Source organism: Diadema setosum, chromosome 16 (assembly GCF_964275005.1).
Source record: "Diadema setosum chromosome 16, eeDiaSeto1, whole genome shotgun sequence".
NCBI lineage: Eukaryota > Metazoa > Echinodermata > Echinoidea > Diadematoida > Diadematidae > Diadema > Diadema setosum.
Window position 1 is genome coordinate 5,275,974 of NC_092700.1, and position 16,011 is coordinate 5,291,984.

The following is a 16,011-nucleotide window of genomic DNA, read 5'->3' on the forward strand; positions in this document are numbered from 1 at the left end:
GCTTACCGCTAGGCCGCTTGAGTCTTCGACTTTGTCACGCAGGCCAAGCAAGATCCATAGCCCTGCTCATCTGGTCCGAAATTAAAGACTTCAAAGGCATGACAAGAGCCACAGCTTTCGGAGAGTCTGGTCCATCATGTAGATCTAGTTTGCGAAGAATATCAACGCACAACGGTGCAGCTTGGAAGTTGGAACATCACACTATTGCCGAAACCAGTCGGCATTGGAGGAAATACTTGAAATGTTGCACAGATTTTGGTCGGAAAACGCAAGACTCGGAATCAATACGAAAAGGCACATTTGTTGCACAAGCTGTATGCTGTACACGCGATCAGGGGGATCCCCGATCGAGAAGTAAAAGCCACCTCGAAATTGACATGTACGATAAGTCACGATGTTTTAAATGGGCGAATATCTTTTCTACACGTATTTATCAATTTTTTTATTTTAAATTTCTAAATTATTTTTTTCTGTCGAAAAATAGATTTAAAATGCTGGTTATTGTGATATTTATAATTTAATTTATAACATTTATGGAAACGAGTAGAAGTTAGTCTTAATCTTACGCAGGGTTTATGTACGTTCTAATTTCATTCTCCTCTTATGATCTCTAAGATATATGATTTGAGCAATTTTTAATAAAAAGAAAAATAATTTTGAAATTCCATCAATATATGTGGAGATTAATACAAATATTGGCGTAAAATACGTATGTTATATTGCTACATGCAATATACCTGTTTGCAATAAGACTACAAGATTAGAGATCGATCGACTTTTTTCGATCCCACAAATTGCCTGCTGGACGCGATCTCATCGACCAATCAGGATGCTCGAAATGAATGAGGGGATGGGGGTGGGGCCAATTTTTTCCGAAATATTTCGGGGAGACTTGGCAAACCAGACTGGACTGTTTTGGAGGTCGAGATGCGTGCGTGCGCGGCAAATTAATACAAGAGCGTACGGTGGGGCATACGCGTGCTGTAGCGGTGTGTGCGCGCGGTAAATGATCACACAAAACAGTCCAGGCAGCGGACTAGAGCTAACCAAAGAGATTATACCAATCTCTTTGGAGCTAACCCAGTCTGTAGTACCCTCCTAGCTTGGGAGAACGAAGTTCATGAACTCAGCCTTGCACGGGGAACCACGGGGTGAATGGATGACAACGTAGATTACGGATAGTCTAGAATCCAAACTTGTCATAATAATAACTAATTTCATTTCATTCGCTCTCTAGTATTTCATCCGCCAATGTTTGCATCAATTCAATAAACGTTCATCATTTTATATATAGGCCCGGCCTATAATTGTCTTTGAACATTATGGTAAACAGTCATTCATGATATGTATAGACACAGTCTTTAACATTTGCATAGGAGAGTTTGTGAAAGCGCATTTTTTTTTTTTTTTTTTTTTTTTTTACATAGGGGGGGGGGTGAAGCATCTTCAGAAACACAATAAAAATGCAACAACAATTATGGTGTATACAACGTATAAGCAAAGACATCAAAAAAAAAAAAAAACACCTCCTTGATTGTTTTGTTGATTAATGATAATTATATAGGTCAATGTGTGTAGTTGTACCCACAATGCTGATATTATTTACTGCTGTAGCCTGATGTAATGTGTATAGCATCTCAAAAATGCCAAACTTGCATGGTCCTCTTTAATCAATATCCTATGATGTCACCAACTCCGTTATTTCTTCCTTCCCCACCTCCCTCTTGTTTGCCGCTCTCATCTCATCCCTTAATTTTGCAATTACCACCATCTGCATATACTGAGTATTCTGTAATTTTTAGGACTTTGTTTACCACGCTTTGCTTTTTTAAGAACCCACACAACTTGCATTCTATGTCCGTGACAGTAGGCCCTAGCTATGCACAAACCTTTTCGTAATCATAACAGAACAATGTACATAGGCCTATGTCCCCACAAGGGGTTTGTGTTATATTGTTGAAAATGTTTTGTGAAATAAATTGAAATATTGACATTGAATTGAATTGAAGGACAGTGGGTGTGGGTCGTCATAATGATAGGTTACATTGAGCTACAGAGCTAGTGTTTTAGTTCAATAGTGTTACGGTGTGCTTTATAATTATTTCTCCCATTTGTTACGTTCGGGATGTATGTTTTCCCCACATTTTTATATTCAGACAAAAAACAAACAAACAAACAAACACGAGTGGGGGAAGGGTGGAGTTTGCTGGGCAGCTGGCTATTTCCGCGTCCAAGTTTATTCTTTTTATCATCAAGAGCGGGTGTGTGGGTATACCAGTCGGTGTGTGTGTGTATTGTGTCTTTTGTGTTGTCCTATCTTACTACCCCATAGGTGAAGACCACTATTGGGGATGCAAAGATGCCGGCTGTTTTAACCCTTTCTGTGCCAATAAGTCAAATTTGCACAAATTTCACGCGCATACTTATGGACAGGAAATTGAAATGTGGCATGCTATACATGCAGAGGTTTCATCGAGGTACAGTGTTGTACTGTCTAGTTACGTTGCCGTGCTAATGTCGAGAAAAGGAGTCTAGAATCTAGACTACCTTGAGCAGGACCGTCACGCATTGTCGGCATGCTGAGAGAATTGACACGTGGTGAAGACGAGCAAGGGTTGCGAATTTGAAATCCACGTACAAGCCTACGGTAACTACCTACCGTACGTGTACCAGCTTTCCGTCTACGATCGAGTTGTTCTGTACACACTATGTCCTTCACAGTAACCCGAAAGATGTCGTCTGATGATTTTGAAATGTGGGCCTACTTATACTGCACATCTGCCGCTGGTATCAAACTATCATTGTATTCATGAGGTTCGTGAGATGGCCTGGTTTATGACATTTGATCAAGCAACCCACAAAAACAAACGATCATGGTAATTTGTTCTCGGCAGACCATCGACTACTCGTGAGCATTCGTACCATTGCATTGCCTGGCATTGACATTCGTTCAGATTCTCGCCGTTATTCCAGCAGGAATTGCAGATCTCAGTCATCAATATTCAATAAACATGTCTTACGGCACAGTCGGGTTTCTCGGAGCTGGAAAAATAGCTCAAACCATCGCCAAGGGTCTTCTAGCTGCAAGTAAGTCTATCTGTTCTCTGTCGAGTGCCTAATAAGATGTGAGCATTTGCTCAGGCAAGCTTGTTTGTATCACCGATCACTCATCACTGCACGAACGAACATTCATTAGTAAGGCTAGGGGACTTTACAAATAAATTTTACTGTCGACCTCTCTCCCTCCTAAGTACCTCCCAATCTTATGGACTAACGGTAGATCTAAAATACGAAAAGACCTGACGTTAGGCAGTGAGACAAAATCATAATAGGCCTACAACTGTACATGTACATTGCTCCCAAATAGGGCTCTAATGCTGCTGTCAACATTGGTCAAAGAATTTAAACTGGGATTTTGTACCTTGATTAAATTTTGCCGTGAGCATAAATTTAGACTATGTTCAATTTTATAGGTCTTTATTTCTGCCACTATTTCTAATTCTAATTTCTACATATAAACATAGTCCAATGCATTTTATGACTAAATATATTTTATCTTTTTTTTTTTTCAAGTTTAGCAGGGGGTACGTATGGAACTCTAGCTAGATGAGGTTGTACATGTAGCCTCAAATTATTATGGTGGTGATGCAACATTTTCATTAATTGTCAGTGCTATCGTGTATACATCATTACATGTACACGTTGTATGTTCATCCTCGACAGATGCTGTTGCACCAGACAGGATAGCTGCTAGTGATCCAGCGAGAAAAAATCTTCAGGTTTTGCAGGTAAGTAAAGCAAAGATGTCACAGGGCTGCCAACTTGAAGTTAGAGCTTGGAGTATGAAAATATTGTCACAGGGGAGTGCAGCAAATGAGGTGGGGGGGGGGGGGGGGGTTAGTATGGTGTGGCAGCTAGGGTATAGGGGGATGTTCCTCCTCTACTGTGACAGGCAGTCAACCATACATGCTTGCTCCAACCCTAAAGGGCCAGGGAATCTGCCCACCTCGACGTTTTGTGCAATACAATTGTAATTCTGCAGCGCGAGAAGGCCTCATTACAAGGCTTTTTCAGGTTCAAGTCTTTTGAAAACAAATTTGCAACACCAATGTCTCTGCATACAGCTTGTACCATTTTGAAGCCATGCCCCTTTTTGTAACTGCATGTCACCTCAAAACGAGTGCAATTTTGTGTATGTTTTCTACGGAAGACAGTGCTCTGTCATTAAACTCATAAAAACCTAATTATTTTTTACCATTAATTGTTTTTATTAATGTCATGCTAAGTATGTTCGAAAAGTGGTCAGTGACAATTTCCAATGAAAAAACAGAAAAACAAAAGTCAAACACAAATACATACCACAAATTGCCAAAATGACAAAATGACAAGAATTGCAATAACTTTTGGAAGTTTGTATGAAATACAATTATTGAATATAATATGTGACCCTGCACCTCAAAACAAACAAAAAGTCGCCAGACATGAATTTTTAGTTAAGAACAAACTCAGGAAAAGTGTGAACTGAGAAAAGAGGCTCTGAAGTACAGTGTCTATTCAAGCCCTTAATCTTTACCAAACCGTGCTGGCTGTGCGATGAATGGGACAAAAAACAGGAAGTAAACCACCAGAGTAACAACAATGAAAGGATTGTCAGATTTAACTGAAATTAAGCATGCCTCATTAACACATTCTGTCCATAATTAATGCCAACTTTCAATGCTGTAGCACTATCCTTTCAAAAGTTATTAGAGTTGAAAGTGAAGAGTGTGGACAAGGTTTTTCAGAAATGAAAAAGGGATTCTAAAGACACACCTAATCACACTATTCTACCAAAAAAGTTCGAGATAAACTGCTTAAAAAAAAACACACTTTCCTGCCCGTTTTATGATACCAAATTTTAGCATAATGTAAAAGAAGACCCGCTCTTTCAGAAAATATGAAAAAGTCAAGTTCGGCTAGGTTGACGCATTTCACTTATTTAACAGTCCTCACGCAAAATCAGTGTGTGCGACTTTATGTTCGTTTTGAGGTGCACGGTCACATAATTATGTTAAAACAGAAAACCAAAAAGTAGACATTTCTTTCATTAGTGTTCAACAGGCTAAAATAGATCTTAATGGGCTTAATTTGCATGATAAATTAATTGGAATTAGAAATTAATCTTTTAAGAAGATCTTACGGCACAGTCTTTTAGACTGAGGATGGGTTTTACGTGTGTAGAACTTTCATTGGGATCGCCCCACTGACGGCCGAGATCGGAAAGGGGGGGGGGGAATCCAGCTGACCCCCCCCCCCCCCCTTTTCGTATTTAACATCGCATAGCAAAAAAAAAAACAAAAAAAACAAAAAACAAGCTGATTCTGGGTTAAGGATGGAAATGGAAATTGATAAAACAGAACAATCAGGAACCATCAGCCTTTGTGATCTTTCTGTGAGCTTGTCCACAATACTGTATCTGCAGGATGCAGTAGCCGATTATAACTCCGGGAATTTTAATTCGTATTCATGAGCACTAAACATGATTCCCCCTCCTTTTTAAATTAAAATATGTGTGGTGGCACTGTGGCATAATGGAGAAGACTTTTGACTTTCAGTTGGAGGACGGTCCGGACCCAAGTTCAAATCGAGTCCTGCGTCCTTGGACAAGATATTTTTATCTTCTACAACATGTCCCTCTCGACCCATTTGTGTAAATGGGCACCTGCCAATGCTACGTATAGGGTAATAATAATGGCAGGGCCCTCTGGTCGAGTAGGCATAACACTGAAGAAGCTGCCCTGGATAAAGGAGACATTGTTATTGTTATTTTTTTTTGTTATTATTATTATTATTATTGCTATTATTATTATTATTATTATTATTATTGTTATTATTGTTATTATTGTTATTTATACATTCTCATTATTATTATTATTTGGTTTTACAAAAGAGGGGGACTGGCTCTTTGTGCTGAACCCAAATTTCATGCTGCTTTCTCCTTAGTATAGTTTGCTTTACTTTCTTTTCATGTTTACAAACTAAACCAGGACTTGGGTGTGAAAGCAGCAGATGGCAACACAGAACTGGTGAAAAATGCAGACACAATCTTTCTGGCGGTCAAGCCGACCGTTGCTGGCAGGGTTTTGGAGGAGGTTGCCCCTCATATCACCAGGGATCACCTAGTCGTCTCCTTGGCTGCTGGTATCACCATCGATATTCTTGAAGATGTATGTGTGTGCACCTGTTTAAATTGTGTTGTTTTTTTTTTTTGTTCATGTAGTGATGTTTGTGTTTTCCTGTTTGTTCCCTGTTGATAATGTTTGTTTTGTTTTGTTTTGTTTTGTGTTATTTCGGGGGGGGGGGTTGTCACATACAACTGTGCGAATGATTGTAAGAAAAATCATTATTGTAGACACTTATCAGAACTTTTTCCATCCTGTCTTGATTGTTACTAATTCATTATTTTTTTCCTTGATCATTTTGATCAGAATTTGATGTATTTTTTTTTTTTAAGTAAGTTTTATAATTCAAAAATTTTGGGGGTATCTTTCTATATGTTTCAGTATTGTTTGCTACATTTCATTATTGGTATCATAATGTAAGACAACAGTTATGGAGAAAAATCATATCACAGGTGTGTGGAAATAGTATTGTCATGGATTGTCAAGTGAGGAGCTAGCTGAAGTGGAACCTGAATCAAAACTACTATTGTTGATATATTTTATAGATTATTTCTGCATTATGTTGCACTATGATTGACACCAATAAAGAACTATGATAATGATAATGCTCGAATGCCCCCAGTATAGTATATTCTTTGTATATATCAGAATTATTTTTGACAATAGTTATGATTCATCAGTCAATTAAAGTAAATTTTTGGGTGACCTTTAAAAAATAAACAGGGCAAGAGAGTCAGGGTATACAGGAATTTACTCTCTCAAAGGTCAAGGTACCACCCATGACAACACCGCTGAAGTCTGAAGATTGATCATTTAGGGGAGATTGAGAGAGGCAGTTATCGATGTTGTAATGCCTTTTGTATTGTTTTGTTCTCGGCAGTAGTATTTTGTTTGGCTGGTTTGTAATTGAATCTGCACGCATGGATGTACATGTAGTAGATGAACCTCTAGAAAGCCGGCTTCTCTGTGCTTATTACTGTAGTTCATATGGCAAGGTTGCTAGCAAATGTACAAGATAAGGATATAGTTTGTGTGTCTCTTTTGCAGTACATTATATGTGACCCGCTACAACAAAAGGATCCTAAAGTCGCTGACGGGTGAGCCGAGAAAATCGAGTTTGAAGTCAGATCACCAAAATCTGTCAAAACGTTCGGAATTCTGTTTAAACATACTTTTGTAGTCTAATGTATCTTCTATCATCTGCCGAAATTTCGAAGCTAAATGATCAAAGGAAAGGCCTGAAAATAGCATTTTTCTGGGCCATGCTTGGCTCGCCCGTCAGCGACTTTAGGATCCTTTTGTTGTAGCGGGTCACATATAATTGAAAGGGACAAAGGGAAGGTCATTTATGAAAGCTAACGATATTCCAAGAAATTGGCATTTTATGTCACAGATCTGAGCTACCTAAGGGGCGTATGTCATGATTTCAGAACGCTGCATTGATTAAAGAACCATGGAGTTTAAAATTGGTTACATTCAAAGTCTGATCTGCTCGTGTGATTTATTGATGTTTCCTCAAAACAAAATAACAATTGTTTTGCTGAGTATGTTTTTAAAAGGGGTTAATCTTCCATTAAGCTTTAATGACCATCGATATGTTTTTGTTTCTATTCGCAGAGTCTCCCCACTAAAAGTAGGGTCATCCGGGCCATGCCGAACACTCCGCTTATTATCCAGCAGGGCGCCACCATCTATGCCTGCGGCAAGAACACCAGGGAGGGTGACGGAAAGATACTTCAGTCGCTGCTCTCACAGCTGGGCCTGTGCATCGAGGGGGACGAAACGGTGATTGACGCTGCCATGGCACTCAGTGGGTGCGGTCCAGCCTATGTGAGTACAACTTACCACATGGAATGTACAGTCTTAGCTCACCGATGCAACAGTGATTGACTTGGCTACGGGGAATAATTTTTTTCTTGTATCGCGTAGCAATTTGCTATGCATTTTGGATATGACTGCTTTACAAAATTTCATTTGCGTAGCAATTTCATGACATAGAGTTGTATACAAGTTTGTTCAGAATGTATGTCCATTGACTAAAATTTCTCTTCGATTTAGAGGATATTTATTTCCTGGGCTGGCAGCATATGACGGACATGCCTGGCAAATATGAGTGGCAGGAATAACTGTAGATAGATTATCTGGCATATTTGAAACGTATTTGAGAACAGATGACAATAAGTATGAAATCCTACTCTTGTTTCAACATCACTAATGCCTTGGTAAAGTCAAAGATGTGAAACCTGCAAATAAAATGTGATTGGCCCATGATGAGTAATGACTTTTAATATTTGTGTGAAAGTCAAAAGTTTGATATCTTTCTTACCTCCTGTTGAAATTTCCGTGTTATAATGTATGTAAGGTTGTTTTGTAATGCTGTCTGTATGCAGCTGGTTCCATTAGCAATGTAAATCAATCCACAGTACTAGTGTTAAAACCCTATTCAACTGCATGCATCAATGCATTTACACTTGAAAGCTCTGTAAAAAAAAAAAAGAGATAATGATAATAATGATATTTGGTGGTATGCTTTCGTCATGCTTCAGTGGTAATTCTTAGAAATAAACTAGGACTAACAGTGTTAGAAATCATAGGGAAGCTGGCAGCCAAGAAAATATAACAAAAGAAGCAGAAACAAAGAATGCAAACCCAATAGACAACCAGTGTGACATCATAGCCATTCATTACCATGGATACTGGTTCTTAAAGGTCCTGTTTACCTTTTGGAACAGTGATTAAAAAAAATATCAAGATATGACATTCAATGCATGCTTTATGTGTAGGTCTGTTGTACCGTGAAACATCCCATCATATAAAAATCTTCGCAGTAAAGCCGAAAATATAAGGAGATATCTGTATTTTTCTCAATAAACCGTAACTGTAGACGGTGTACACCTGTAGTCTGGATACATTGTTATTATAATTATATTGTTCACATTTTGTATGTTTAACAATACTTGACATCGATTTTACAGATTCAAATTTTTACAGTGGTTGTTTCTATCCCTAACTCGTATTTTAGAAATAAAGCACTAATGCTGGGTTTTTGTTTCATGTGCAAAATGTGAATTATGCCTTTAACAACCTCACGTAGTTGGAATAATTGTGAACAGAATTATTGCTATTAACCATGCTCAAACATGAGATTGGGACATCATCACTCCATTACTCTATAGGGACTCTATAGAGAATAATGACATCACCTTTTCACCTTTCACACCCAGGAAGCAAGTCTGAAGTGTTACACTGATGAAAGGTTAACTCAGAGATGGTCCCCTTCCCTTTTACCCTGAGCCTCTATTTGTTTTTCCTGGCATGGGAGTTTCAAGTTCCGTACGTTATGGGAGAATCCAGTGATATTTGTTACATTCATGAAATGATACATAGATTTGACTTTTTAAAACTTTGTGCCAATTCCGTTTGTGTGATCCCCCTCCATCAAGTAATGTCAGCACTTGATGGTAGGGTCTGATTTGATGGCAAGATTACTAGGCAAGCAGTGTAAGCATAGAGGTGAAGATGGGGCAGTGGTGGTTTTAGCTGCATTCTCCTCCATGTGTTTTCTCACAGGCTTACGTGGCGATTGATGCTCTCGCTGACGGAGGAGTTAAGATGGGTCTCCCACGTGATGTGGCAATCAAGCTGAGTGCACAAGCATTACTGGTGAGTCTATAACCCTAATATTTTTAGCCTGTTAGCTGAACTGTTCATCCCTTCACATGCTTCTTTGGTGATCACTGCAAACGAAGTAATCTCTGCATGAGTCACTGTTGCATCAATGCCAATAAAAATGTCCCCACCTTTCACCATGCAATCATGTATAAAAGGGGCTTGCTTGAATTGAAGTTTCATGTCAAATATTCAAGAAGTTGAAGGATAATCAAGTCCCTATCACTTAAAATACACAAGTTGTTGCAGAAACTGAAATGCTCAGGTCTTACATGTTTCACTTAGCATCTTTTGTCACACTACATCGAGTGCCACATACAACTCCAATATATTATGGTCTCCTTGTTTGACCCGAGTGACCATTCACTCTTCATTGTAAGCCAAAGATGTATTTGTGAGTGTGTGTGTTTGTGTGCCGTGTTTGGAGATTAAAATGTTCCCTAATCATTCGAGTGTAGGTGATATCTCTTGTGTCTGAATGTGTAAATCTCTGAAATTATTTTTTTTTTCCAATTGATGAGTTTCATGAATACAGTTCACTCCCATAATGAACACAGTTAAAAATGAAATTTTTGCTACAACCAAGTAAAACTTCAGTTCCCAAAATTATGATTGAACTAGGTATATCGCTACGGCGACTGATATGCCTCTGCCATAATGCATGGTTCTCCTAATAGGTCTATAGTACAATGTCTTGACAATGTGTGATGACAGTTTCACACAGTTGATAAAATATTAAAATGACAGGTTTGCTACAAATGTGCTGAATGTTCACTTTCCTAGAACTAGGTTCAATTGGATGAATGATTAAAATGTCAGAGTGCAGGTATTTGGGGAACTGATGATTTTTACTTGACTTTTGACCCTTTTATAAGTTGATGAGTAATTTTCAAGGTATTGAGAAAAAGTATAATTTCAGTATCAAATGGGAAAATAGCATTATCTAAACCTGGCCTTTGACCTTTGACCTTTGACCTCACAGTTCCAAAGAGAATCACTGTTAGGTTGAACATGCATAAATATGTAAGTTTCATGATGATACCTGGAGTCACTTTTGAGATATGGAGGAAAAAGTGCGATTCAACACTTTCACTTGACCTTTGACCTTTTGACCTTTGACCTTTTGGCAAGAAACTTCCCACAGAATATATATCGGGTAATACATGCATACATCAAGTTAAAAAAAAAAAAAAAAACCTTCAGGCATTGCATAAATATAAGAAAAGTAGTGATATTTTGAGGAGTTGACCTTGACCTTTGACCCCCTGACCTTTGAACCATGACCCCCAACTTCCCTAGATAATCACTGCCCATTGGAACAAGCATATATACTAAGTTCCATGAAGATACCTTGAACTATTTGCGAGATATGGAGAAAAACCTGAATTTTCAACCTTTTTTTTCACAAAATAACCTGTGACCTTTGACCTTTGACCCCGTGACCCTAAAATCCAAACAAAGTATTATCCCCCAGGATATACCTTCATACCAAGTTTGATGTAAAACCACCACACGGTTCTTGAGATATCGACAAAAACAAAACGGGACGGACGTACGGACGGACGGACGGACGGACGACCCAAAAACATAATGTCTCCGGCCACTTCGTTGGCGGAGGCATAAAAAATGATATTCACAACGAAAGAAATCTGCCAGTCCCTAGGAACTTTTTACAATAGGATTTGTGTATATGCTGTTGGCTGCAACCTACTTCTAGATGCAGAGGAACAAAATAAGTTACAAAAAAGGATGATGACTTTTCCCCCTATGAAATGCAGGGATCAGCCACAATGGTACTGGGAGGCAACAAGCACCCATCGCAGCTCAAGGACGAGGTCTGCTCACCGGGAGGAACAGCGATCGATGCCATCCACGAACTGGAGAAGGGCGGCTTCCGGCACTGCCTGATTGAGGCTGTCGAGGCTGCTTGCCTGAAAGCTAGAAAGCTGAATGCCTTGCTGCAGTTTCAGAAGAAAAATTAGTTCTGTGCTGGGCTTGATGTTGTGTCAGGTATGCAATTCCAACTCGTGTAGGAGGAAGTAAAATGAATGACAAATACATGTACTCCTCTAATGCTAAGAACGTGATTAACTCGTTGAGGACGGACTGATTTTGCTACAACATGCATTTCCCGTAGACCTCTGCCTGAGTATACTCGGGACTCGTCCTCGACGGTTAAATGCAAACAGTTGGCACATATCATGACAAGAATTACAAGCTTGATGACAAGGTTGATATGTAGCTTTGCTTAATGAGCAATACGGAGCATACTGAGCATAATACGGAGCATAATACTTACATAAATTTCCATTGGTTTGAAATGCCAGGAAATGGGTTTACTTACAGCTTTTCAAATCCATCAGGAAAGAGCTGGTGTCAAAGTCAGGGACATATGATTAGTTTTAGGTTCAGCACCACCAATCCTTGGTCCTTGTTCTTCCTTTTCAATCCTTTATAATGAAAACGAAAGTGAGGAAGCTATCATTGGGCTGGTAGGATCCACTAGCTTGACATCTCCTGTCGACAGTGCGGTATTGGCATAGGACACAAGCTTGCCAAAGGTCTGGTCACAGTTCATTCCTTAGGCTGCTATGGTTGATTGATCAAAATAGGCATGATATTCTGTAGATTTAAATCTGATTTCAGATTTTTTTTTCCCCTCAAGTCTAGATACAGGTATTGCTTTTTCCGATTTTTTTTTGACAAACCTCAGTATCATCCCTGTAAAAAGAGCAAATTTGTCAACCTATTAAAATGCACTGCTGTGCACTTAAAAGAAACAGCACAAGTGGGACAAGAACTTCTGCATTAAAAGATAATACATACATATCTGCACTTAGCTCCCCCTTTTCTTCTTTGTGTCTCTTCCTCTCCTATCTCTTTCTCTTAGATTACCGATTTCTATTAGCAGGTCATAATCATTGTGCAAAAAAAAATTCTATCATTTGTCACATTCTGTATTTGTGTAAGATCATAGCTGCTGATGTACAATTTATAGCAAGCATGTCGCAAAAACCAAGACCAGTGCGAATCGAACTTGTCATCTAGTGCATTCCAGGCAGCAACACTACAACCAGGCTATCCCTGTTTGCCGACAGTGACACGATGAACTTGAAAGGAATATCAAGGCTCTGAAATTCCAGCAGTATACTAGGTAGTCCAAGGTGGACAAGACTTAGTAAGTGAGAGAAAGAGAATATTCTCATTGTGTCACTGCCCGTAACTACAATGTAGAGATAGCCATGTGGTAATGTCGCTGCCCGGAAAGCAGTGGATGTCAAGTTCAAATCCTACTGGTTCATTTTTCTAACATGCTTGTTTCACAGGGAAGTCCCGTTATCATGAAGTCCGCGGGACCAGCAGTTTTCTTTCGTCATATCGAAGTTTTGTTATAATCAAACAAGTATACAATAAAAAATATACATGTAGAGCAGAAAATGATGCAGCCTGAATATTTACTTCGCTGTAATGGAATTTTGTTATAACCATGTTCATTATAATGGGAGTCTACTGTAGATTTATTGTAGATCAGCAGTTGTCATCTTAAAAAATACAGAGGGTGACAAATGATACCAATTTCACACAGCACATCTTTCCCATCTGCATCATTATTCTCTTTCTGTCACTATTATGGTTTCCTTAGCCTTTTGTCAAGGCTCTCTCGCTGCTTGATGTATAGAACCCAACCGAGTGGGGATGCACAAGGGCCTGTTGAGATCTGCTTCGCATCCTTTTGTTAGCCCTTTGAATTACCGACTTTTGCTCCCTGATTTCAGGAGCAAAGGTCGACCGATCTGAATGTCTGTCTGCCCGAGCCCGACTTGCATACAGCGAATGCATGCCGCAGACCTCTTAGACTACTCGTGGTCAGTGATGCATGAGAACAGGCCGAACAATGCCAAGATGGAGGATGTGGGGAACGCGCCATTCCATTGGTCGAGCAGAATCTGTTAGTATGACCATTCAGTAGGGTTCATGTGTCATGAATAATAAGTTGTGAAGCAGATCTCAAAAGGCCCTCGCGCTTTCATGCTCAGTTGGGCTCGCTTCTTCGCCCGTTACAGTGGGAGGGCCTTGACAAAAGGCTAGGTTTCCTCTCGCTCACATGTGTTATCTCTCACTACCCGTCTATCCTTTTTGTGCCTACTTGTTGTAATACAGAATCTACTAGGCGGACTGTTGCCAGACTGCTTTACAGACGAGATGCCCCCCTCCACTGGGATGTGCCTTCAATCCGTTGTAAACGAGGAACCCACCAACAGCATTCCAGCCTCTACTTGCCAAAGTCTGGAAGAGGAACAAGAAGTTTAAATCATCAGTCTTGCAGAGAGGCTACTTTAATATACACCTGCACTCAAGACTTTGGAACAAGGTACCTTAAGGAGGCCTTAACCCTAACTAGGCCGGGCTATTCAGGTAGATGATAGAGCCGGGGGGGGGGGGGGGGCCTCCCAGGCCCCCCCTCCGGATCTCGGCCGTCGACCGCGCGATCGCGACGAAAATTGGCACACGCATTGCCTATGATGTAATCTAAAGTACCATGAAGTTAATTTTTTAAAAAATTATCATTTACACTAAATCATGCTAATTTATGCATAGTGATGCATGAAATCAGACAATTTGGTATAAATCACTAAATAAAGCTCAAAACAGGCACATTTTTTGTGTAAATATTCTTTTTAGTGTCCTTAGCAAATGTAAGAGAAAAAAATTGCGCAATCAGAAAAAATTTCCTAAGTATTTTATTGTTTTTTGAATTTCTTATGTATTTCTTTGTTTTTTCGACTTTATGTTTTTCATTGTTTTTTCGATGAAATTTGTCCGTGACATTGTTCCGAACAAGAAAATGCGTTATTAATTGATTTTAATCAATAAAACCCCAAAATAATCATGCTTTTATGAAATTTGCCTGGAAACACAGTTTGCATTGAAATTGTACACAAATTCACGTTTTTGAGCAATTTTTGGTCTGACATGCACGTGCATATTTATGCGCAACTTCGGAACCGCACACCCGGGTATCGCAAATTTGGTGTCAAAAGATGCGGGAGACTCGAAAGAAAAAAGTCATGAAACGTCGCGGTGATAGCTTCTCGCGATAGCGATACATAGCGCGAAACGTCGAGGGGGGGGCCTCGGAGGCCCCCCCCCGGCCTAGTATGGGTTAAGTGTACCTAAATCATTTTGTTTGTTTGTTTGTTTGTTTTTGTTTTTGTTTTTTTGTTTTGATAAAAGCTGGAAATGGGAGATGGGAGCCTCCATTACAAATATTCATTTCTTCAACCCTTTCTTACTGTGATTTGATCAGGGTTCATAGAGTTAAACTCTGAAACACCCACTTCCTGTCAGCAATGGGTTTACAGTGACTCAGAGGTTTATTCACCACTCTTTGAGTTGTTTTAACTTGTCAGAGTTTTTTTGTTTGTTGTTGTCATTGTTGTTGTTTTTCTGTCATTGGAAGTATGTTGATTTGCTCCGTGCAGCGTGTCCAAGACAGCTGACTTTTAAACATCTTTACACAGCTAGGAGTGAAATGTATGATTGGATAGCACTCTTCTTTTGGACATAGCTTCAAGCATCTACCTTACCAGTTGAAAAGTGGAAAATGCTGCACATGATAATGCTCAACAGACACAATAGATACTGTTGGCATTCAACGAAGCCATTGATAGCATATGGACAGATGGTACTGTCTCTTCATGATATTGTATTAATGATAATTATGATAATTATGATGACAATTATCATAAAACAAATAGTACTGTATTATTATTATTATTATTAGTAGTAGTAGTAGTAGTAGTTGTAGTAGTAGTAGTAGTAGTAGTAGTAGTAGAAGTAGTAGTAGTAGTATGGTACTGTCTCTTCATAATATGGTATTAATGATAGTTATGATGATGGTGATGACAATTATCATAAAACAAATAGTACTGTATTATTATTATTATTATTATTATTAGTAGTAGTAGTAGTAGTAGTAGTAGTAGTAGTAGTAGTAGTAGTAGTAGTACTGGTACAAGTAATAATGTTGGAGATGATGAGGTGGGAGAACAGATCACATTACTTGATATCATTATTATTATCATTATTGCCTCCAGTATCATCATTCTAGTCATCAGTATTGTCATCAGAATGTCATCAACTACAGCTGTACACAATTACTGCTTCCATCATTATTATC

The 16,011-nt window shown here is 39.0% G+C and overlaps 1 protein-coding gene across 1 annotated transcript; it reads left to right on the forward strand.

Moving 5' to 3' along the window:
- The first annotated feature begins 2,999 nt into the window (after positions 1–2,999).
- On the forward strand, positions 3,000–11,812 carry LOC140240222 (pyrroline-5-carboxylate reductase 1, mitochondrial-like). The gene is made up of 6 exons (XM_072320014.1): positions 3,000–3,087; positions 3,724–3,788; positions 6,027–6,206; positions 7,779–7,991; positions 9,732–9,824; positions 11,609–11,812. The coding sequence occupies exons 1-6, from the start codon at positions 3,012–3,014 to the stop codon at positions 11,810–11,812; spliced, it is 831 nt and encodes a 276-aa protein (XP_072176115.1). The 5' UTR covers positions 3,000–3,011.
- The last annotated feature ends 4,199 nt before the right edge of the window (positions 11,813–16,011 follow it).